Here is a 24,488-nt window from a genome sequence, read left to right on the forward strand (position 1 = left end):
AGTGGGTTCAGATGGTTTTGTTCCCCTTTGGGTAAATGAACATCTATTCTGAATTATCTCATTTCATCTTGTGATCTGGCCTTATGAAATCCAATGTACATACTTTGACATGACAATGCTATACTTTTGAATCCTGAAAATTTCACAAAACCTGGATGCCCATAGATACATGGAAATACATTTTCATGAAGGCCCTTAAATAAGTCCTTTTAGTATTTATTTTTAGCTTTCTTGTCATAGTAAATGAGCTCTAAAGCTATTCTCAGCAATCTGGATCTCCCATGATGACATGTGATTAGCCAGAATCAACCATCATTGTCAAGGAGTTCACTTTAAACCATTTCATTGGCTCAATTACAGAGAATTATTAAGCTTGCAGACTCCACAGAAGATGAATATATATTTCTCTCATTTTATCATGAATTATTTATTATATTTATATCCAGGAATTCAAAGTGGCACAAACATTTCTTTCTCCTAATTTTCCCTACAACAACAAACCTGTGAGGTAGGTTGGGCTGGGAATAACTGGTCCAAAATCACCCAGTGAGTTTCTGTGGCTGAGGTAGACTAGCACCTGGGTCTCCTCACTCTTAGGTCCACCTCCTTAATCACTACATTGGCACCCATAATGCATAACAGACAAAGTACATAACAGAGGAGGAGGAGGAGAAAGAGAAAACAACAAATCAATTTGTCTCTAATGCCAGCCTCTGTAATAGCAGAAAGCAGACAACACAAAGTCAATTTTTTGAAAAAGTGATCAGGAGTGGAGGAGGCTACCAAAGAAATTATAAATCTCTTACTTAAATATCTCTCCTGGGTACGCTGCTGGAAAGCATTATTAAATTTTAAAAAGTATCAGACATACAGCATATTGTTGTTGTTTTTTTAAAGGAATCAAAGTGGTTTCTGAAAAAGTTAAGTCCTGAATTTGTAATTTTTTAAAGCTTTGGGGAATGTCAATAAATGTGTAGAACGCTCTGGTAAACACTGTTTATTTGGACTTTCAAATGGTTTTCAACAAATTCCTTCACAAAAGACTCCTAAAGAAGTCACAAACAATTACATTTGGAGATTTTTAGCTCAGAAAGTGAATGAGGACCTCATTGTTAGAAATGTTTAACCACTAACAACTTAAATGTTAGAGGTGTTTTATGATGCCAATCTTAAATAAAGGCTGAGGGGAAAAAATGTTTCTCCTTCTAACAGCATAAGAACCATGGCTCATCCTCTGAAGCTGAATGGAGGGAGATTTGGAAAGTTTTTTTTTTTAAACTTATTTACATAATGTACAGTTAAATTATTCAATTTACTATCAAGGATATAATAACCCTAATAAAAAGGAAACAGAATTAAATTCATGGAAAACAAAGCTGTCAAGGGCTGCATGTCAAGGTGGTTATATATCATCTCCCTATCGAAGTCAATGTGCCTTTTAATCTTAGTTGAGATGAAGGAATCCAGTAGAGCTTGTATTTATATAATGCAGAACTGTGTTTGGATTAAGATAAGCTAATATCTGACATTAAGAAACATTTAGTAAGTGCTAATGTATAGCACTAAAGATAAAGACAGGCAATTGGGAAAAACATGCTCATAGTCAGTCCCCATCATCTCTCATTTTATTCATTCAATGCTATGCAGGATGCATATTCTCTGTTGAAGAGAAGCAAAAGCACTAAGCTTTCTGGCTGCTTTCAGATTTAGTCCAAATGAATGCAAACTGTCACGTGGGACACAGCCAAGCAATGACGTGAAATTCTGCTCTGTCAGAAGACAGCATCTGTCAAAAGCCCACATTTAAACTGCTGCCTGCCTGTGCAGCAGCTGAGGAACTACGGATTGGATTTTTCAGAACAAAACCTTCAGCTAAATCACTTTTCTTCCTCACATCTTTCAACTCATCCTTTTTGGTTACTGCCTAGCAACAATGAAGAAAGTGGGCTAAATCTTATGATCAAATGCCAGAGAATAGCTCCTGATTCTAGCTCTTGCTGTTTTGCCTCACATCGCCACTAGAAATATGGATACTGAAGAGAGAACACAGTACTGCATTGTCCAAGAAGGGAACCACCAACCGTAAAAGCTTCAATGCTTCTATTGTCAGCAGCAGACAACGTCTGCGAGAATGGAAACTAGAAGTGCTGCTTCCGTCTCTTGAGAGATGACCACAGAAAAATCAAGACAAGCACGCTGGTGATCAGGGAAGGTAGCGGAGCAGGAAGCATACAGATGGACACAGTGGATACCTTGAAAAGCAGTCTTGGGCAGCAGGCTGTTGGGGGGAGGGAGATGAAAGCATGGCTGATAGCATCTTTTTGGCTGAAGGGATGGTGTGCCAAAACTACTTGCAGTGGGCATAATCCTTTCATGCTACAAATGGCCTGAACAAGGAAGGTATGTCAAATTGCTGTATGATATTTCATTCAAGTGCATGATTTGTTAACAGAATAGAGAGCATTGCCATCCACTCACCTAGAAGTCAGAGTTAATGCTTTCATGGATGATTAACTGTGTATGTACATATATATGTATGTATGTATACGTATATGTAGGGCTTTTTGTGTGCACAGCTGGTAAGAATGTGACTGGATTAAAATTTCCTTGTTAACAAAACCATCACTTGTAGTCAAATGTTAAGACCGGGTAGGTTAATAAAACGACAAAGAAAGATGAGGAGAGATTAACAGCAGAGTTATATAAAAAAAATCTCCTTCATCCTCTCTTTGTCTTAAAAAAAATCAGTTAATCAAACTAGGCAAGATTTTTAACTCTTACCTACTGCACTGAAACCCCAAACACCAGTAACACAGCTATTATGTGACATATTCTGAAACCATCAAAGCAGATTAGGCAGTCCAATAAGTTCAACAGCATCTTCAACCTTTTCAAGGTTTAATTCACTCAGTCCCTAACACACAGTGCCATCTGATTATCATTAGCAGCCACACCTGGTTTGATATACACGATCCTCCAAAAAAGGCTCCAAAGAAAAGGATAGTGATTTGGGCTATGAGCATCAGCATCATCTGGATCTGATAAGTAATATCAATAACCATCAGAATCTCAGAAGGAAGCATCAATATACTGTTTCCTTCAAGATGGGAGAATATATCACAGCATTCCAAGTTTTGAGTAGAATGTGATGTTTTGGGCTGTTTAGTAATAAAAAGCTGCTATTAAACAACTAAATTGCCAGCATTTCCAGTGATTTAAACTTGATGGCTTTGTTTGAAATGATTATTGGTGAAAAACACAGGTTACTTATCTGCAATAAATATTTAGGACCTCAATCTATTGCAATTTTAATACCACTTTACTGCCTGGGTCCTTCTTTTCCAAAACCGAGCCAACAAACTATACTAAATCATTAAAGACTATTAAGAATAAATGTGCTTTCATTGCCCTAGGCAAAAGTATCTCATAATAAAAATAGGATGGAGAAAAAAAATGGAGAAAGCTGGTATTGAGAGAATAATATGACACAATCAGAGGTAAATAGAACAAACAGCCTGAGAACACATATTTTCAAACATCTATCATAGGAAACAAGCATGTATACTGCTAAAGAAACCTTAGTCAAAATAATTTGCTTTGCATTCCATGGATTTTTATTTAAGATATTAGGATTTTAAAATGACTAATGAAGATTCCCCCCACCCCTTAGTTTTTCTGGTAGAGTATTAATGCAGATATGTCAAAACTATTATCAGGCCCTGCATAATACAGACATTAAATAATTTGTTCTGTTTGATATATCAGATTCCATTCTCTCCTTTTTTTCTCCCCCCCCCCCCCAGTCTGATTACTGACTGGGGCTCTCAGGAAATAAAAATAAATTATGGACAACTTCAATATGCAACTCAATAACCAAAACAAAGCAACATCAATTTAGTATTCACTGTGAGCCTGAGCAACTGAAACTCAAGGAGGCATTCAGCATAGCTTTTTAATGTAGGCCATGATCCAAAGTGGCCCATTTATGATCAGAGAGCATGCACTAGCTTCCCCGGTTCCATTCTTGTTAATCTCACTTAGTGCCATGGAGTTTCCTGACCCTCAAGGGTAGCTTTTGGGGACCACCTGAAACTGAGAAAGGTCCAGAGTGCGTGTGATGCCACACGTAGTGTTTTGGATAAACACTTTCCATTCTGCTGAGAAACCAACTTTAAAATTTACATATACCTATGTACCTCGGCACCTTATGCTAACTATATTGTAGGCACATTAAATCTTAAAAAAAAAAAATAAGTACCCTCATTAGTTACAAAATTGTAACATGATACATGCAAAATATCAAGTTACTGATATAAGAGCACTTCCAAATTTTCTAACGAAAGCGATGAAATTGTTTTCAGTTAGGATAATGTTAAAGATTTTATGTACTATTTGACTGAAAAATAATATAATAGTAAAACTGGTTAAGGCTTAAATCACCTCACTATAATATAACTGTGTGACGAATGCTTTAAAGAAAAGATTAACCTTTTTTGTGCACTGTTAAGTGTATTGAGGACATAGATGTAATGGACAAATATCATATTTAAATACTTAAATACAGGAGACCTAGTCCAAATAAAATCTAGTTCTAAAAAGAATAGCTTAAAGGAAGTCCTTACAGTGTCCTCCACCTAGCTGTACCAATTAACTGTACCTCAAGTAGTTAATCCATACTTGCATGTACAAATAATTCATCTAAAAATATTATTTTAATTTTATTAAGTTTTTAATTTAAAAGTTTAAATTATACATCATAAATTATTAGAATATAATTTTACCTAACTTATCCAGGGTTTATCTCGTTAATGGTTAGGCTTGAAACCTTTTAAGTCCACAGGGGCTACTTCAATAGGATATATATTGTTCCAGAGAAAACAGCTTTGAGAATTTTAATTCATAGCTCAAGGATCATGTAAGTTTCTCAAAGATGTACAGCATCCTACAATTCAAAGCTAAGCCTACTACTTGCTCCTCCTAGTGGTAGTTTGTATGATTAACTGTAGTGTTTGTTCTGAATGACAGAAAATACTTCTTTTGAGACACTGAAAGATTTGCTATGTGTTCCACATTGTACTGAATTCATCTTAATGTGGTCTACTGGAAAAATTAAAAGACTGTATCCTCATTTATTTCATACTATTTTTGCTACTGTATATTTAAGTTCTAATTTGAGGCAACACCATGTTTAAGGCCAATATAACATCACAGTCCCTCTCAGTGACATTTTTTGAAATGAGAAACTGACATTGAATATGTCATCCATGCTAAACACAACTAACTCTTTTAAATAATTAATCCCAATATAGGCTTTAAGAGATAGCAAAGTCATTAAATATGTTATACATGTACATTTTAAAGTACTATTTCCTATTAAAAATATTCCTATGACTTTTATTCCTGCTCAGATTCCTAGGATTTTTAAACAAATGAGAGAGAGGGTGTGTGGAATCACAAATCAATTCATTTCATGTTCGAAGAGGCTCATTTGACAATGTGATTTGAGTTTTAATATGCAATATCGTGAAACTTCCCTATTAACTCTGTTCTAGAATGTGAAAGTGAAATAACAGTGATAAATGTTTTATAAAATTTTAGTTATAATCTACCAACAATATCTGAATGACTATTGCTTACAGTACCTTATTCATCAAAGTTATGAGCATCTTTTCTATGAAGGCTGATTTATTTTTAGGAAATACTAGTGGTGGACATTGGAAGTGGGTCTGTAACTGCATGTACGTAGTTCAAATCCGCAATGAATCACAACAGCTTTTAGAAATGAACAGGATTCTTATTAAATGTAACTTTTAGACTATAACACAATCATGTAAAGAAAATAATCTCCAGCTCTATTATAATTTTTAAAACATGTTCAAAAGGATCAAAAACACGTGTGAATCAAAATGTTCAATATCTGTTAATTCTGAAATATGTTTTTGTGAGATATCTGGATCCTGAAAATTAATTTTAACAAGTGCATCTTCTCATTGACTTTTTGAACACAGCAGGGGCCAATGGAAACAAGCCAAGCAACATACTGTGACTAACAGAACTCTGTTATAATCAATCTTTTATGTTTGTCCCTCTAACAATATATGACAATTTCCAAACAGACACTGAGACTAGATACTGTGAATCATACGAGCTAATGCATTCAAATTAGCTTTAATTAGTTCTCGTAATCCTTCCACTGGGTACCAAGTTCTTTACATTTGGTCTTTACCAAGAATGCTTCATTTGCAGTACCTTGAGACTTGGTTTGATTCAAGTCATTAATCATCTTGATCCAAGAAAACTTATTTTAAAACATACAGCCCAATAAGTAAGTATATGCAACTGTAACAGCCCTGTTATTAGAAAGTACCTTTTTTAAAAAAGGTATCATCTATACTCAAGAACTTCGAGGGCAGATGCAGAAGGGATTTTTGAGGATAGAAAGTTTGAAAACCACAGGGACATAATCTTCTTTTGTATCGGTGGTATATATTACTCTTGTAGCTTTTAAAATCTGCAGACAATATAAGCTCAAGAACAGCAAACTGGGCAAGTACTGGGATATGGATTTGAAGAATATGAGTTCAAAATCTGCTCTGTTTAGAACGAATCAAGTGACTTTGGGAGCTAACTTACTAACTGTAAAAAGGGAATAAATAACCAAGATGGTTTGGATGCCAGACCAATAAATAAGCAATAATTTGAAACATTGACAGTAGTGTATAATTTAAATGCTGTTTCCTCTTTCTGTAAAAATCCTCTTCTTTTTGCTATGTTCCTTAAAAGAATGGAAAGAGCAACCTTGAAAGCTTATTCACTTAAACCTCCTTTGATTTTTGCAGAGCTCGCCATTCACTAGCCATCTGCCTATAAACGACGTAAGATGAATTCCATGAAATAGCAGTGGATCCCAAACAAAGAAAGCACTTCCTTCAATCATTCTCATATCCATCATTGGATACTTACAACATGCTTCAGTGGAGAAGGCGGCACTGCTGCTTTGCCAAGATGACCTGGAATACCAAACGGTCCCTCTTTCGCACTCACTTCATTGGTCTACTCTCTCTTGTGTTCCTTTTTGCTATATTTCTGTTTTTTAATCACCACGATTGGCTGCCTGGGAGAGTTGGATACAAAGAAAACCCTGTGGCTTACACTACACGGGGATTTAGATCAACGAAAAGTGAAACAAACCACAGCTCTTTAAGGACCATTTGGAGAGATGCAGTTCCTCAAACCCCGAGGCCACAGATGATAACTAATTCCAACGATACAGGATTATCGCCTCAGGGAGTTACTGGTTTAGAGAACACGCTCAGTGCCAATGGGAGTATATACAATGCAAAAGGAACTGGGCACCCAGCTTCGTATTATTTCAAGTATATCATCAATGAGCCTGAAAAATGCCAGGGGTCAAGTCCATTCCTAATACTTCTTATAGCTGCAGAGCCAGGTCAAGTGGAGCCTCGGCAAGCTATCAGACAAACCTGGGGGAATGAAAGCCTGGCACCTGGGATTCAAATAGTTCGGATTTTTTTGCTAGGTTTAAGTATTAAATTAAATGGATACCTTCAGCAAGCCATCCTAGAAGAAAGCAGGCAATACCATGATATTATCCAACAAGAATACTTGGATACTTACTACAACTTAACAATTAAAACACTTATGGGGATGAACTGGGTGGCCACCTATTGCCCAAATGTTCCATATGTTATGAAAACTGACAGTGACATGTTTGTAAATACAGAATATTTAATACATAAGCTTTTGAAGCCAGAGCTGCCTCCCCGGCAAAAATACTTTACTGGCTATCTAATGAGGGGGTACGCACCTAATCGGAACAAAGACAGCAAGTGGTATATGCCACCTGATCTGTATCCAAGCGAACGCTACCCTGTATTCTGTTCTGGGACTGGCTATGTGTTTTCTGGAGACTTAGCAGAAAAAATTTTTAAGGTTTCACTGAGTATCAGACGGTTGCATTTAGAAGATGTATATGTAGGCATCTGTCTTGCCAAACTGAGAATTGACCCAATGCCCCCACCCAATGAGTTTGTCTTCAATCACTGGCGGGTTTCTTATTCCAGCTGTAAATATAGTCATCTAATTACCTCCCATCAGTTCCAGCCTAGCGAACTGATCAAATACTGGAACCACTTACAACAGAATAAGCACAATGCCTGTGCCAACACAGCAAAAGAAAAAGCGGGAAAATATCGTCATCGTAAACTGCACTAGACTCTTCTAAAAATACTGCAAAGTATAAAAAGAAAAATACAGTTGAAAGCATGTACAGTAAAAAAAAATGATGTGCTTAAGAGGGAGATATTTAAAATGAAGCACTTAATGTATGAAAATTATTTTTTTAATTTAAAAAATTATCTAAGTCTTTAAAATATTACAAGAGGAATATTAACCAAAAGGTTTTCAGTGGCAGGAAAGAGAAAGATGGTATCAAGGTATTTGTGTTAATGTGCAATAATAAGCATGCACAGCTTGGTGGTACAATTGCTATTTTATGTGCCAATAAAACTCACTACGCAAATATTGCATATCAATTTAATTTTTAAAATATTTTTTAAAGAAGAATGAAAGAGTGTGAAAAAACGTAATTTTCAAAATACAAATCCACTTCTTCCCACTGACTGATGTTTCATCTGAGTATACATAATTTTCAAATGTGATTTTATGTGGCACCAATGCTATCAGAAGATTTAAAGAATTCCCTTGTTCCAATAATGTCTTGGAATAAAACACTGGCAACTGGAATACAAATCTCATACTGATCACACCTTGTCTCATTAAAATATTCTTAGTAAACTGTTTCATTGTAGAACAAGCCCTTTCAATAGCGAAAACACTTAGATTGCCATATAAGACACACCATTATTTCTTGGCAATTTCTACCAAATATTTTAGTGATCTATCAAAATAGAGAGGAACTGCTTTTAGAGACCATAGCGGGAATATACTATGTTCAAAGGCTGTATTTATACATTTCATTTGGAAAATATGTAACAATGTTTATGTTATATAATGTTTATGTTATATAACATAATGTTTATATATATATATATATATATATATATATATATATATATATATATATAGGCATGTGTCAGTTTTCCTGTGATGCCATCTATTTTTGCAGTTCACACAACAGGACCCACTCAACAAGAATTAGTCTGGTAACTAAAGTATAAAAAAGGATCTGATCCTAAACTCCACTCACTGTTATTACATAGCTTTAGATTCAACTAACAATGTTCTCCATACTGACTCTCCTACTGCAGCTGACAGAATGGAAAATGGTTCATAAAACTATAAATTTAATCCTGACCTTTGGTGAATATGGAGCTTTTAAAACTTATCAATGACAGATGTAGAAGGATTCCTTAATAGTACTTTGCTGCAGCTTTAAATTGGTAAAATTCATTAATATTAATGCTAAATTGTTGAGATCATTGCTTTATTTTTATAACCACACTTGAGGCTTAGAGATGTTATGATCTTAAACTTCAAAGATCTGGCTCAAACAAAACAAGAGCCATCATCAGGAAATTCAACTCAGTCCTTCTAAGCACTAGTGAAAAGCAGATACTATATTTGTAAAATAGGTGAACATTCTCCAGAGGTTTCTCTTCAAGCAATGACACTAGGCTGCCATCAATTTGCATATTATTTTTTTTTCAAATTCTTTGTTTCAATCTGGAATACTATAAGTTTTACTCTATCAATATAATCTCATTGTTTTTGGCAGGGGTTGCCTATGTGCCACGGTTCAGTTGTTCTCAAACTGCAGTTCCTATATTTCTTTGCCACTGGCAATGATGGCTAGAGTGGATAGGAGTTATTGTTAAAAAACATCCAGAGGGCCATATGAGGCACCATCACTGATTTAGAAATGTATTTAACAAACTAGCAGATAAATGAAAACTGGAAGACAGAAAAAAATCGTATTTATCCCATCCAGTGCCTTTCTGAAGAACTGAAATATGCCCATATTTCTAATGTGAAATTGAAAAATTCCACTGGAATTTTGCAATTTCACATTATCAATAATGTGAAATGTGAAACCCATGATCAATCTAATTAATTATGTCTGCAGTATTCTTATTATCTACAAGCATTAAAAAACACAACTTCATGCCCAACTTGGGAGAAATTGCTTTACAGATTTACAGAGCACTTGTGCTGGCTGAAATATGAGCTCTTTAAAAGGAAACCAAGCCACAGAAAGTTGAAAAAGTATAAAACGGGAGCATTCAAAGTTCCTATACAGATGTAGAAGATTTAACAGAGAGTAACTCAGGGTACTATGTTGTCTGTCCCCACTCTCCATCAAATAAAGTACGTTCAGATGATATTCCTTTATAATGCACAAGGGCAAATGGGTTGAGTTTCTCTCTCACAGAAAAAAAAAATTGTACTAGAAAACAGGGAACAGGTGGATAGGCAGTTTCCTTTAAAACAAACAACAAAATCTGTCTGTAATCAGATTTATAGTCATAGATAACTGCTTCATTATAATCTGATTCTTATGTTTCTACAGTTAGCTATGCCACATTTTTGTAAGCATACTGAAAACAAAACAAACTGTTCAGAATCAAAATGTACATAATAGTGGGCAATTAAAAACTAAATCAATATACTTATAACAGTAAAAACGTATTTAGTTTGATGGACTTCTTCTGACAGCAAAAACGGTTAGCAGTACAATTCCAATGATGTTGCTCTCTTAATCTTAAAGAATTATCCTAAATGCAAAACAATGGAATAACAAACTTTGAAAATATAAGTGAAACCAACTGGGGTTTATTTACAACCAGCAGAGAGAAGTAGAAAAGTCACCATCTTTTTGAGTTACTGGGAATTGCCTCCTTTTATTCTCAATGGATTAGAGCCAGACAAAGCCAAAGTTGATTGCACTGAAGTTCCACTGAAATTAATCCGACTGGTCACACAAGAAGTCCCAATTGTTCCAATGGAAGCACAATAAAATTAAAGCAGTGGGGATAACATACAGCAACTTTAATAGGTACTGATTTTTCCAACTATGACTGTAATGACTACACAATTAAAATGTGCATTTTTAAACATTAATATATTTTTGTTTTATGGCATTATATTTTATGAAATGGAATAATTTAGCATTTTTGCCCACAATAAACAAAATGACTGTAGGTCTGAGCTATTAAAGCAGGAATGGACAAGTCATTGCCCATTGGGCCAGTCACTCTCTGTCAGCCCAACTCACCTCACAGGGTTGCTGTTGTGGGGAAAATAGGAGGAGGATGGGGTATTTGGTATGTTCTCTTCCTTGAGTTATTTATAAAAAAATAACAAAAGCGAGATAATAGATAGATAGATAGATAGATAGATAGATAGATAGATAGATAGATAGATAGATAGATAAATAAGTGGCTTCTCTGCATCCACAAATCATGCCACTGAACATCAGGCTTAGAGTGGTCACATTTCAGTTGAGTGTTTTCAGGCTTTTGGAACTGGTCACAGGGTCTGAGGATAAGGATGGGAGTGATTTGCCTCCTAAAGGCATTCCATTCGGATTCCTAACCCTGTAAACTTAAAAAAAAAGGTGGGCTCCAACCCTGCTTTTTTTTGTAATATCACAACATTACTGGACAGCCTCCTGCCACACTCAGTTGGTTAGGAAGCTGAATTGCAGTCCTGGCTCTTCAAGTATTAGAGAATTGGATTTCCAAGATGTAGATTCAATCTACATAAAAGTATTTTTAAAAATTGGGTTGAGGAAGCCTGAGCTTCTAGAATTAGAAAAATAGAATTAAAATAATAAAAGAGGCAGCAATCACAGTATTTGTGTGCTATAAATAATAGTTCATTTCCTGTAATCACTTATTAACTTAACCCAGTTACAGCAAAATCAAAGCCCAACTCTGAAGATTTTGAAAGAGACCCTTCACCAACTGCGTTAACCCAAGCAAAGCTCCAGTCCTCAAAGCCGCAAAACTACTGTGTATTTTGAAAGTACTGTTGGCCTCTTTAAGACTGTCCTCAGCATTCTGGGAGTGGCTGTGCCTACACAGATATTATACTTTCCTGGCGGTCCCAATGGGAGAGTTGTCTGTGCATGCCTATGCAGAAAATCAGGAATGGCCTTCAAAGGAACAATGTAAGCCTTGAAAGAATGCTGGTGCTCTAATGCTTTGAGGAGGGGTACTTCACCCATACCAACACACTTTGTGAAACAGTTTTTTTGCATGCTTTGCATAAACCCACCCAGCCACCCAGCCACATTTTGTACAGCAACCGTAAGCCAAGGCTGTTTTTATCTGTATTAGTAAAGATATAGTAATGGTATAACTATGGGAAGATTGTTGTATCAAGCAATGCATGTCATATGTAGCAGTGGCACTCTAGGTTAAGAACCTTGTAAATAAACCATAGAAACCATCTTAACATCTTCCATTAAAATACATATCCAGTAAACTGGAATTCTAGTTTGGGATACACCAAAATTTACCCTGTTTTTTCTTCTCTCTCAGCTTCCCCTTTGTTCTCCAATTTTTTGTTACTGCATATTCAGGTTTTTACACAGGGAATTTTCCCCTTTTATAAGAGGGAAACTATCCTTGTATTTGAAAAGAGATTTTTCACCAATTCTGTTTAGCCTTTTCCAGCATGGACTCTTCCAGTACTTTTTATGGGGACTGTATTTTATTCACTATGAACTAACCTTCATAACTACCTTGCAACTGAATACCATTTTGCAATCTTTCAGCTGTTATTAGTTATTGTAATATTTGGCAATATTTTCCACACACAAAAAAACCTCTTATATATATTAGATTACAGATGGCTGAAAAAAGAAAGCTGTTATTAACTTCAGCTGCTGTTTATTTCATTACGGCAATTCTGTTCCCAGAAAAAAGGAAGCAGATAAACAGAAGCAATAATGTTCTTAAATTAATTGGAATACAGAATTATGAAATGTTGTTTCTACATATCTATTATGTGTGATTAGTGATAAGGTAACTTATTCTTTAAGGCAACTTACTGAGTCTGATTTCAGCTCAAAAAGATTCTTTCAGTCCATTATAATACTGAGCTTTTACCTAGTAACTAGCATCACAAATACCAGTTTTCACATGAGGGATACTTAACTTTTTGATAGCCGAGAGCCATTTATGACATGAGTTGCAATGGGTGAAAAAATTATGCAAAATGAGTGGAGTGCATCACTTTATTTTTTAAATTGTACTGAAGCTTATTCTGCAATGGAACAGTGCTCAATTTTTTCACAAACCCACAAGTAAAAGGGGCAATTCAGAGTTGGTTTGAACTCATTCAAGACAGAATGGAGGCGTCCCCAATTCATAATTCTCCCTAGAACTCTGCCCCCAACATATAGGATAAGCCCAGCTCAGTATCCTGCATGGAAAGGACAGCGTGTTCTTTATATTCAACATTTAGTTGGTTTCAACTCTTTGTGACCTGATGAACAACAGTTATTTGTTCATACATACATATATACATACATACGTACATACATACATACATACAATTTATAGGCCATCTGGCTTCCAACAACTCTGGGCAACCCAAAGACAAACATACTGTAAACCCAAAATCCATCCAACAGAGTCTTAACCATCCCCTGACCCAAAGCTTGGCAGAATAGCCAGGCTTTTAACAGTGTCCTGAACATCATCAAGGTGGGAACCATCTGGATCCCTGGGGGGGGGGGGTATCATTCCAAATAGGCAGGCACTATGACATAGAAGACCTGCTTCCTGGGTTTGGCTGGATGACACTGACTGCCAGGACCTGAAGCACGCCCACTCTGCCTTACCACAATGGATGGGCAGAAACAACCAGAGACAGGTGGTCCCTCAAATGGTCCTATTCCATTAAGATTAAATTGCACCAAGAAGATAACAGTTTACCAGGATTCTCTATCAGCAATTGCTTCTCTGAATTTTTGTAAGCTCATGCATGTCATTAGTGATAATATCTTGCCTATCAAGTCAGCCTCTTTTGCAATTGCCTTTAATTTTTTCACATTACTGGGGTCTTCTCTAGTGACTTCTGCTTTGGATTTTATGTCCAAAACATTAAACTGTAGCTTCATTGACACATCCAGTGAGCAATCTACTACTGAATGATATGTTCTTCTTGTGGTCCAGTGTATTCTCAACGTTTTTTTCCAGCACCTCTATTCAAAAGTATCAATCTTTCTTCATGCAGCCTTCTGATGATCCAGCTCTGACAGCGATACTATATGTAATAACTGGGAAAAACATGACTTTGAAACTATGTATCTTCATTGTCAGTGATATGTCTCCACACTTGAATATTTTGTCTAGATGTGTTATAACTTCTCCATTTAGCTGGCATTGTTTTATTTCATGACTTCAGTCACTAACCCTATATATATTTAAGTCTAGGAAGATAATGACTTACTACATCAATTTTTTCTCCACATATATGCATTGGGTTGATGTTGCCTGTTGATACAATTTTAGTTTTTTAAATATAAGCACTGGATCAACTTTTTTACTCTCCTTGCTCACCTTCAACAAGAATTTTTTAAAGATCTTCCTTATTTCCAACCATCAAAGTGGTAACATCAGTATATCTGAAGTTGCTAATGCTTTGCCCAGCAATTTTAATTCCAATTTCTATTTCTTCTATCCCAAAATTATTGATGATATAAGTCAAATAAATAAAGTGACAATATACAATCTCTGTAAACTATTTCCCCAGTTTTGAACCATTTAGTTGCTCCATATTCCATTCTAATTGTTGGTTCCTGGTCATAATGCAAATCCTGAGTATACCAGTGCTACCCACAATCCACAGTCAACAGCTTTGTGTAATCAATAAAACAAAAATGGACATTTTTTTGCTTTTTGTATTATTCATTGTATGTTTGCAATGTAATCTTGTGTGCTTATGACTCTGCTGAATCCAGCTTGTACATTCAGCTTCTTTCATATATTGTTAAAGTCTGGATTGGAATATCTTATTTATTTATATGGTACTTATTGCCTAGCTCAATACCAGAGGACCCTGGGTGGATTACAACAAATAAAAACAAACAAATAAAAGAACTCCCACCACAAAAGCATAATCAAAAGCAAAAAGTAAAAACAAACAAAAAAAATCCCACCACTTAAGTATCCACAATTACCTGGCAAGTGCATTGCCCTTTTGTGATACAGGAAAATAAATGGATCTTTTCCAGTCCCCTGGCCATTATATTTTCTTACAAGCTGTAAGTAATCATGCAAGATATTAACAGTTTGGCCTGTAAATTGACTTGTTGGTCAGTGATATTACAATGTGTAATTTTAATACTATTACATTACTTTTAACTTTCTGGTTTTTCTGTGTATTCTATTCTAAGCCACTGGCATTAGAGCAGCATAGAAACATCAGAAAAAATGAATAAAATAAAAATAAAATAATAATCAATTCCTGCATCTTTGTTGTTATCAGTATTTTCTAGGGACCATTTTATTTCATTTTCCAAAATGTACCACCTCTTCCTTATATCTTTTTTATCCAATTTTGCCTTCTTTGTCTTCTATCATGTCCATTTCCCCCTTTATTTCTGTAATTTTTAAAAATACCTTGTTCTTCACATTCTATTGTTATCTTCAATTTCTTTTCATTGCTTATTTATGTACATCTTGTCTCTTGCTATCTTATGGAACTAGGTGTTAGGTTTAGCAATTTTTTATCTGTCATCTTTTGCTTTCTGCCTTTGTTCAGCTATTCTTGGCATATCAGCAGATAGCCATTTTGTCATGGTTTTAAGTTCCTCAGGCACTCTATCAAAACAAATATATTTAACTGATACTTTACCTATATAATACTACATAATCATATTGAATATTGCTAAGATTATATCATGTTGGCCTGATGATTTTGTTTTCTCTCATTCTGAGTGGTAACTTTGCATGAAGATATTTGTGACCTGGGCTATAGTCAGGACCAGATCATTCTATCATTTTTTAGGTTGTATACAATCACTGACTTTGACACCCTTTTTAAAATAATGATGGGTACCTCATTTCTTCCATTATTATCTTGTCAACAGTAGAAGATCTGATAATCCTCTGCTTTGAAGTGACCCAATTCATTCCACTTCAGTTTCCTTATTCCCTTAATGTCAATGTTCAACCTTGACATTTCTGCTCCAACAACCTTGTTTACTTTGGTTCATGGTTTTGACAATCCACATACCTTGGTGTACTTATGCTTGATACTTTTCAACATCAAATTTTCCTTCTGCATCAGCAGATGGACATACTTTTGGTTCTCATCTAGCCATGTCATAAACACTAGAACCACCCATACTTGCTCTCTGACTTTCCCCAGTAGTGTATTGGGTATCTTCTGATCTAATTCATGTTTTAGAATCTCATTAACAATGTCCTGGCTTTGATTATCCATTTGGTTTTCCTGGCAGAATACTGGACTGGGTTGCTACTTCCTTCTCCAGTGATTCACTTTTAAAAAAAAAAATACTGTATGAAGTATTATTTGTTATTATGCCTAGTTGTACCAGTCACAGAATTTAGATATGTGGATATATGGATAGAGAAACTGAGATAGAAGTAATCAGAACTCTTAATTAAATTCCTTGTGTTCACTGCCATTTTACCCCATCCTGAAAAGCTGTGAGAAGATAGCTCTGGCTATCTTAACTACAGTATCTAATTAGCTTAAGGACTAATTTTCTTTTTGAGAATCAGTATATCAATAAACTTACAGTGCTCCACACTATCCCAATACTCAGCGATAATCCATTGATACAGGATATCAATTTTCCTTGCCATTTTCTATTCCCTTTATATAAAATCCCATCCATTTAATTGACTGTAATCTGCGACAGATATTCCTCACTGAAGGATTCATTACACTCTGCATCAAAATCAGAATTTAAAGTTTATTAAATCTGACAGTCTCTACCCCCGATATGAAAAACATTTTGTCCCCTTCAATGAAATGTAGCTCAGAAGCAAACATCCTTTTCAGGGGCATGCTTTTCCATTGAAACAATAATTAGTTCCAATAAGCTTAACACATTTATTTTACTGAAAAATAAAAGCCCATAGTCATGGACATCTGGGGAGGGGGAAAAGGATAAAATATATGTCACAATGCAAACCTTGCCCCTTACATATTTGTGTGCAATGTCACAATGCAAATGCAAAATGGCAGAGCTTCTGTTGTATTATTACATGTTTCATCATGGCTAGCTGTGGACATTTATGCAAAGGGCTGAAAATTTTGCTTCTGCCCCCTCTAGTGATGTTACCACATTATTGCCACATTCTCTGCGGATCTAGGAAACATTCTGGTCCTTCACATATACAGTAGATCACACGTTTCTTCACCTAGAAGATCTACCAAAACTTGAAGATGGCAGAATACCAGGATCTGACTGATAGTCAGGAATAAACTATTATAAAGTAGATCTCCAAGAGAAAACAACAAAACAAGGTACTAGCAGATGTGCCTACCTAAGAGCTCTTCTCCATGAAGCTTGGCTTGTGGCTCATTTAGAGTTTACCAAGTTGTCTGAATCCAACATGCCAGATATTTTTGACCAATAGTGTTTTGATAATCAAATCTGATAATGTTCCCTGGCTCATTCTCACTGGGCTACATTCACTTGGCATCAACCATGAATAAGTCATGATTAGCAGTTTTTAAACCACATAACTATAAAGAAGGGAACGATCTAGCATTTACCAAAACTTTAAAAGTTCACAAATATTGTTTGTATGTATAAGTGTGATCACTAAAACAAAAATAACTGTATCTCATCTAGCCAATGTTGTCTTCATTTCATTTCTCTCTAATTGTTCATTTCATTGTTTTCCCTACTTCCCCAATCATGGTAGCATATGCATTTGTATCTTGGGACAATACTCCATTTATCTGATGAAGTGGACCAGAGTTGTTATTATTATCCATAATTATTATTATTATGGAAGGCTTTTTGGGGGGTAAGGTATCTAAAAACCTGAATAAGAGATTATGAAAACTTTCTTTTAATAAGATAAAATCCTGAAAATATGTATATCCATGTACATGTAAAAGTTCCAAATCCGCTAGGAGAAAAAGAAAAAAAAAAGACTTCTGTTTCAGATTTGGAAGAAACACTGCCATCAATACAAATAACCTGTTTAAATTTAAGAAAGTAATTCTATATTCTCTTGTAGTGATTACTCCAAGGGCCAGATTTGGGATAAAACTACAGATGCATGGCTCACATTTAGAATGGACGTTTGAAGAGGCTACATATAAGAACAACAGAATAAGCTGAAAAATATACTACAAATAAGTAGTTATCCTGATGGAGAGAATGTCCCTTAATATTTTATTTTAAGCCAGTCAGAATACTATGAATGCCAACGAAAACTGATTATAGCAAAAGAATATAGAAACTTTTTTCTTGTCAAAGTCAAATTTATGTTGCAGATTTCTAGTGGGGACATGGCGGACTGAACAGCTGTACCTGCGGGCTCAACAGGCAGAACTGACAATGCGGCAGGTTTTTGGGCTCAGGCAGGTTTTTCCTGAAGCCCAGGAGTGTTTTTACGGAAAAAGGAAAACACCTGGAATCACTCCATCTGTCCTCTGCTGCTTGCAGTCAGAAGATCACAAACAGCATTCACGTTCGACTGGTAAGAGCAGCCAGGAGGCTGCGATGTCACCATTTCCAAGCCACGCTGTAGCCTTAAAGGGACACTAAGACCTGCCACCCCACTTCTAAACCACCCAATTTATATTTCTTTTAAGTACAAGTACCCTAAGAGAGGCTTTCTACAGCAAGGAGAAGCGGATTCTCTTGGTGCTTATCGTTATTTTTGGGATCATTTTTTAAAAAAATCTTTTTAAAGTTTTGGCCTTTGTTTTCCCTCTAAATATTGAGGATTGTGAGTAAATAATTGTCTCCCTATTATTCTTTATGTACTAAATTTGAAGATATCAGCATTTTCCTACAACGTTGAATCACCTGTTTTGATCTTTCAGTTTTCTGCTTCTACGTTCCCTGGAGAACAGTCTGTTATCTTACTTCCACTTATGTAAACACATTCTGGAATTCTTTCATATCTTTGACTTTCTCTGGTTAAACTCCTAGGGAGCGCCATAATCTACTGCTTGAGCCATGGAGGAATGTCAGAGAAAGAGACTTTCTCTGATTTCCAACAAAATGTGTCATCTGGTTGGAGATGTCATGGGTGAACCTGAGGAATTTAACAGCGAAAGAAATATCTCTTCTAACAGGGAAATCGGGACTTCTGTTGAAATGCTAAAGATCTCATAGTCAAGTTGAAGAAATTAAAGGGACAGATTGAGTTGCAAGCCATAAGTGAAATTGATCTTCTGATGGAATGCCATGGAAAAGAAGGGGTTATTATGTATGGTGTTCTGGTTCACTAGTGTTTGACACACGAAGAGGTGGCATTATGTTCTTTATTACAATATTTACAGATATTTACATAATATAGACTGCAATCACCAAGGATCTTGCAATCTGAATTTGATGACTCAGGTTTTACAATTCCAGAAGGCCACTAGAACTAGTGGTTACCAGCTGACAGCAATTAGTAGGTTCTCAGACAAACAGATTAAGACTTAGCAAGACAAGGCAAGGCAAGCAAGACAATGAAAGGCAAAGCAAAGCAAAACAAGGCAAGACTAGGCAAATCAAGATAAAATGAAGTAAAACAAGGCAAGGCAAGGCTAGGTGAATAGGACTTCACGGTTGAAGGCAGATCACATCAAGGCAAGGATTTGGTGGTGACTTGGAAACGCGCAACAGTACAGTCCTCTGTAGATGATGATAGAAAGAAGAGATGGAAACTTGACTTGGTCAGTTGTGAGGGAGAAGTGACCTGACAGGACTCAAATGGCTGGGGTTGAGAAGTGACCAGACAGAACCTCGAAGAAATCTGCAAAGGAGTGGTGAGGCAGGATACAAGCTGCGATGCAGAAGGAATGGTGAGGTGAACTTCAAGCAGCGGTGGCGAAGATAAGGCAGGAAGGCAAAATGCAAGCAGCTGTGAAGGAGGTTCGACGGAGCAGGATTCAGGCAACGGCTGAGGAGAAGTGACAGGGCAAGATGCAAGCAGCAGCGGAGAAGATTTGGAGAGACAGGATTCAGGCAACAATGAAGGAGATTTGATGAGACAGGACCCTGACGACAACGAAGAAGAATCAACAAGGCAAGGATTGTCAGTCAGAGAAAGGTAGCAACGGGATCAGGTTCAATCAAGGGTGGCAGCTCCGACAACAGACCAAGCTGAGAAGGCGATTCCGATGAACAGTTGTCTCCGGCAACCCGTTCTTTCTCAGAGCACCCTTTTATTCTCCTCCCACCCTTTTCTGGCAGGATCCAATTGGGCAGCTTTTTGCTGAGCGCACTTTTCTGCCCTTCTTTCTCTGGCACTGATAGGCAGAGGTGAGTCTTCCCTGTGCCTATCACCAATCAGCTTGAATTTCCTGCCTTCAGCGCTGAGCTACCCCGTCTCCAATTCCACGTCAGACTCAATTCTGACATATGGGAGGTCTCCTGAAGAGAAGTTGGAGTTTTTGAGGGGTAAAGTTGAGCTGTTTGATTTTCTTAAGGAAAAGGCTCTGTGCGCATTGTGGGGATATGTAAATGCTCTGGTTTATGGTGAAGTGGGATAAGAGTTAAAGAACGTTTATCTGGATTCCTTTTAGGGTTTGGCTGATTTCATTTATCTTTAATGGTTTGGATTAAAATTATTAAGGTACAATAAAAAAATAAATGTCTGGTTTTGGGTTTAATATGATTAAGATTATTAATATTGCTGTATTATCAAGTATAATGGCAGACAATATATGTTTTTCAGTTTGATCTTTATTATAGTAGACAGGAATGTATAGAATAGTAGTAGGAAGGACATAATTAAATAAATGTTATCTTTGGGGGGAAGTTGATTAGGAGGTTTATTTATTTTATTTTAATATAAGGGGAGGGAACAACTGTATTTAATGATTTTTATAATGTGCCAATAGAATGATTTATAGAAATAATGTGCTTTGGGTAATATAGAGTAAGGGATTGATTATGGACAATTGTTGTATATCCTTGCTGTTAAAAGTCGGAAGTCACCTCTTTTTGTAATTTTGAAAAGAATTCTGTTGTGTTTCTATACTTTTTTAGTTTTTTCTCTTTTTTTCTTTGTAGTTTTTTGTTTCTTTGCTTGAAACTTAATAAAATACTTATTTTTAAAAAAAGGTCAGATTTATGTTGCTTCAACTGGAACCTGCTAGAATCTGCATTCTTGCAGTTGTCATAATCAGAAGCAAAGTGGGAGCAGACACAATAACTCTTACTAAATGTACATTAACAGTATAATCCTACAGAGACAGGCTGGTAGGCAAACTTGGGTGCTCAGAAAACTGACATTTTAAAGACATTTCAGTTACTGAATTTCAGGGGTGGTTATATGAATGTCACTATGGTTGTACATATCCTTTTTTGACTTGCAGTCAATATCTGTCTGTGAGAGGAAGAACACATCATGAAGAAAATACCCAAGCTTCTCCTCCTCCCATTGTTTTCTAAGGGACTTGCCCTTCCCTTTTTGGTGGGTCTCCCCTTTAAACAGGGTCTGGCAAAATGGGAAGTATGGCGGAGAAAGGAAGAAAAGACGTGGCAGTGATAAGGGACTGAAGAAGGGAGATGGGAAAAAATGAGAAGTGGTTACAGCACCTTCAGATACTCTTCTATATTCCATGGCTAGCTTTCTGAATTTACATGTTTTTGTGACAGAACACAGAGAAATTGGCAAGCAGACAAACATGGGAGTGCAGCAGCAAGAATGCCCTCAGGTGAGGGAAGGGAAAGGAAGGGAAATCTCCCACATTTGGATCACAATCCGGAAAAAACTAACTCTTATCGATGTATCCCATGGGCTGACTACATTATTTTGGCAAACAACCATTTATACCATCCCACTGTAGTGGTGTTGTTAGGTAAAAGTAGAAGACACATCACTGACCCCTAAATTTAACTACTGAAATATAGTTTATGAATGCTTAAACAAGTAAGATAAAATGTCGTATTTTCTGAATATTCATTGCATCCTAAAAAAAAAAAAAAAGCTGTGCGGTTGCTAATTCCAGTAAAGGGAAACACAGCAGACTGAGAGAGGTCAACTTCTATTGCCATGTCAAAATATGAAATGGCTTTGCAATTACCTTGATTGCAGCCATATTTAACAACACTCTGAGTAGATATAATACTAGAGGAGGAAACTGACATGAAAGCATAATAGTAGGTCGATAATTCTAAAGTAAATCTACATAGAAATCAGTCAATGAATATTAAACTACAAAAGAGGCAAGAACATACTAAATGTTGAAGTACATTTTCATTTGAAGGGGAAATGTTAATTGCGGAGTGCAGAGCAACTCAAAGAGATGTAAACTAACTAAAGAATGACACCACCCTTTTTCATAGTTAAAAAGAAGGCTCTGGCCAAACTACCATGTTGTCATCATGTTATCGCCATGGCAACAGTTGTAAGAGTACTCTTGTAAGTGTTTAATGTCTAATAGCTTCACAACAAAGCTAACTAAATGATGTTAGGGACAGAGCTGAGTTGAGGAACTGTAACTCAGAAGTATTGTGTATTAAAACCATTTCCCTGGGCTACTGTGGGAGTCAAGCCTTATGAGCAGAACAATTCACAAACGCCAATAACATGTATTCCTGCCAATTTTAAAAACTATTTATTTATTTATTTAATTTAAAGTCTGCCCTAATCTGTACAACATGGAGTGGTTAACAGAATACACTAGTAACAATAATAAAAATGCAGCCTATATAATAATAATAAAAAAAAAGTTTGGAAAAAAATAATTAAACCACCAAAACATCTCGCAAAGGGTTTACCATCCATTCTAACCCAGGGTCTGGAGACAGAGCTAAATCTTAAGGGCTCATTTAAACAGGGTGAAGGTAGGGACTGTATAAATCTCACAAGGGATGGTGTTCCAGATGGCAGGCACCATGACAAAGAAAACCAGCTTTCTGGGTCTCACCAGGTGACACCATTTAATTATAGGACTTTGACCATGCCAACTCTGTCAGACTGAAACCAAGTCCCATGCGATGAACGCTATTATGGGTGATTACCAGTAACTTGCACCCAGAAGCCTACTTTGCACTCAGAGCCTACTGCTCTCATGGAGCAGATGTGTTACATGTGCATGCTATGGCCTGCCCATAACTGCCCATGCCATAGCATTCTGGACCAGCTGTAGCTCCTGAGTGGTTTTCAAGGGCAGTCTCATGTATAGCACACTGCAATAGTCCAATTGTGACTTGACTAAAGCATGATGACTATCTTAAGGCTTCCTGGTGTAGGTAAGGACGCAAGTGGCACACTAGATGAATTTGTGCAAAAGCCCTCTGGGCCACAGCTGCCACCTGCTGCTCAAGCAAGAGTGATGAGTCCAAGAAAAAATCCATACTATGCACAGTCCTGAAGAGGGAAGTACAGTCTCATTCAGGATCAAAGATGGTTTATATTTTGTGGTTCAAAATTTCAATAATTATTCTATGGCTTATGTCAACCAAAGTGTTACACCATTATCAAGGAATTATTGAGAGGTTTTGGGACATGCTGTTCCAGATTAAAGTAATTTTGGGTGTTTTAATGGAAATATTTTAGAAACCAACTAAATTTATCTCTAGTTTTTAAATTTAATGGATTTTAAATTTCTGGCTCACAGGTGCTGCCCCTTCCTGCAAGGAGGTAGGACCTATTTGATTGCTCTGCCCCACATGACTGATGGACCCAGTTAAGTTTCTGAGGGAGTCTGAGGTTTCAGCAAAACACCAAGTATAGAGCACTGCAATAGTCCTAGTGAATAGGACTTTCAAGAATGTTTCCAGGTAAGGCTGCAACTGGCACACCAGCCAATGCTGGGTGAATGGACTCTGGCTATGGTCTCTACCTGCCCATCTAGCAATACCCTTAATTCCAGAAGATCTTTCAGGTCACAAACCTGTTCCTTCAGGTTTGTCTCCCACACCAAAATAGCTACCCCAGTTCATCCCTACTCCAGAACACATTTGAGATCTCACAGATCTCATAAGCACAGTGAATGGAATGCCTCTGATTCCAGCCTAGCTGGAAAGGATTGAAGAAGTTCCCTCAAAGGCACAACGTAATTCTGAATATGGTGAGATATACTCTTCCTCCTCCTTCTCTAAGATGGAGTCTGCTGGCCCTAGAGCTGTGCTATAATATGGTTGCTAAATGGCCTGGTTGCTCTCCATGCCTGAGCTACTGGAGCTTCCATCATTTGCCAGGAAACACAATAAAAAATTATTTGAGTTAACCACTTGTGAGTCCCAGAACTATGAGATCTTCAACCAGATCTAAACCACTTCTGATTTAATTATTCCCAGAAGGATGACTATATGATCTCCAACAGTGGCTTAG

At 36.5% G+C, this 24,488-nt stretch overlaps 2 protein-coding genes across 2 annotated transcripts in view; one reads left to right on the top strand and one right to left on the bottom strand.

The window, feature by feature from the left end:
- The window catches only part of CDC73 (cell division cycle 73), a 147,241-nt gene that overhangs the window by 42,786 nt on the left and 79,967 nt on the right, over window positions 1-24,488 (bottom strand). The window lies entirely within an intron of this gene.
- On the top strand, window positions 1,795-8,544 carry B3GALT2 (beta-1,3-galactosyltransferase 2). The gene is made up of 2 exons (XM_063298400.1): window positions 1,795-2,400; window positions 6,840-8,544. The coding sequence occupies exon 2, from the start codon at window positions 6,967-6,969 to the stop codon at window positions 8,233-8,235; it is 1,269 nt and encodes a 422-aa protein (XP_063154470.1). The 5' UTR covers window positions 1,795-2,400; window positions 6,840-6,966; the 3' UTR covers window positions 8,236-8,544.

Source organism: Candoia aspera, chromosome 3 (genome assembly GCF_035149785.1).
Source record: "Candoia aspera isolate rCanAsp1 chromosome 3, rCanAsp1.hap2, whole genome shotgun sequence".
Classification (NCBI taxonomy): domain Eukaryota; kingdom Metazoa; phylum Chordata; class Lepidosauria; order Squamata; family Boidae; genus Candoia; species Candoia aspera.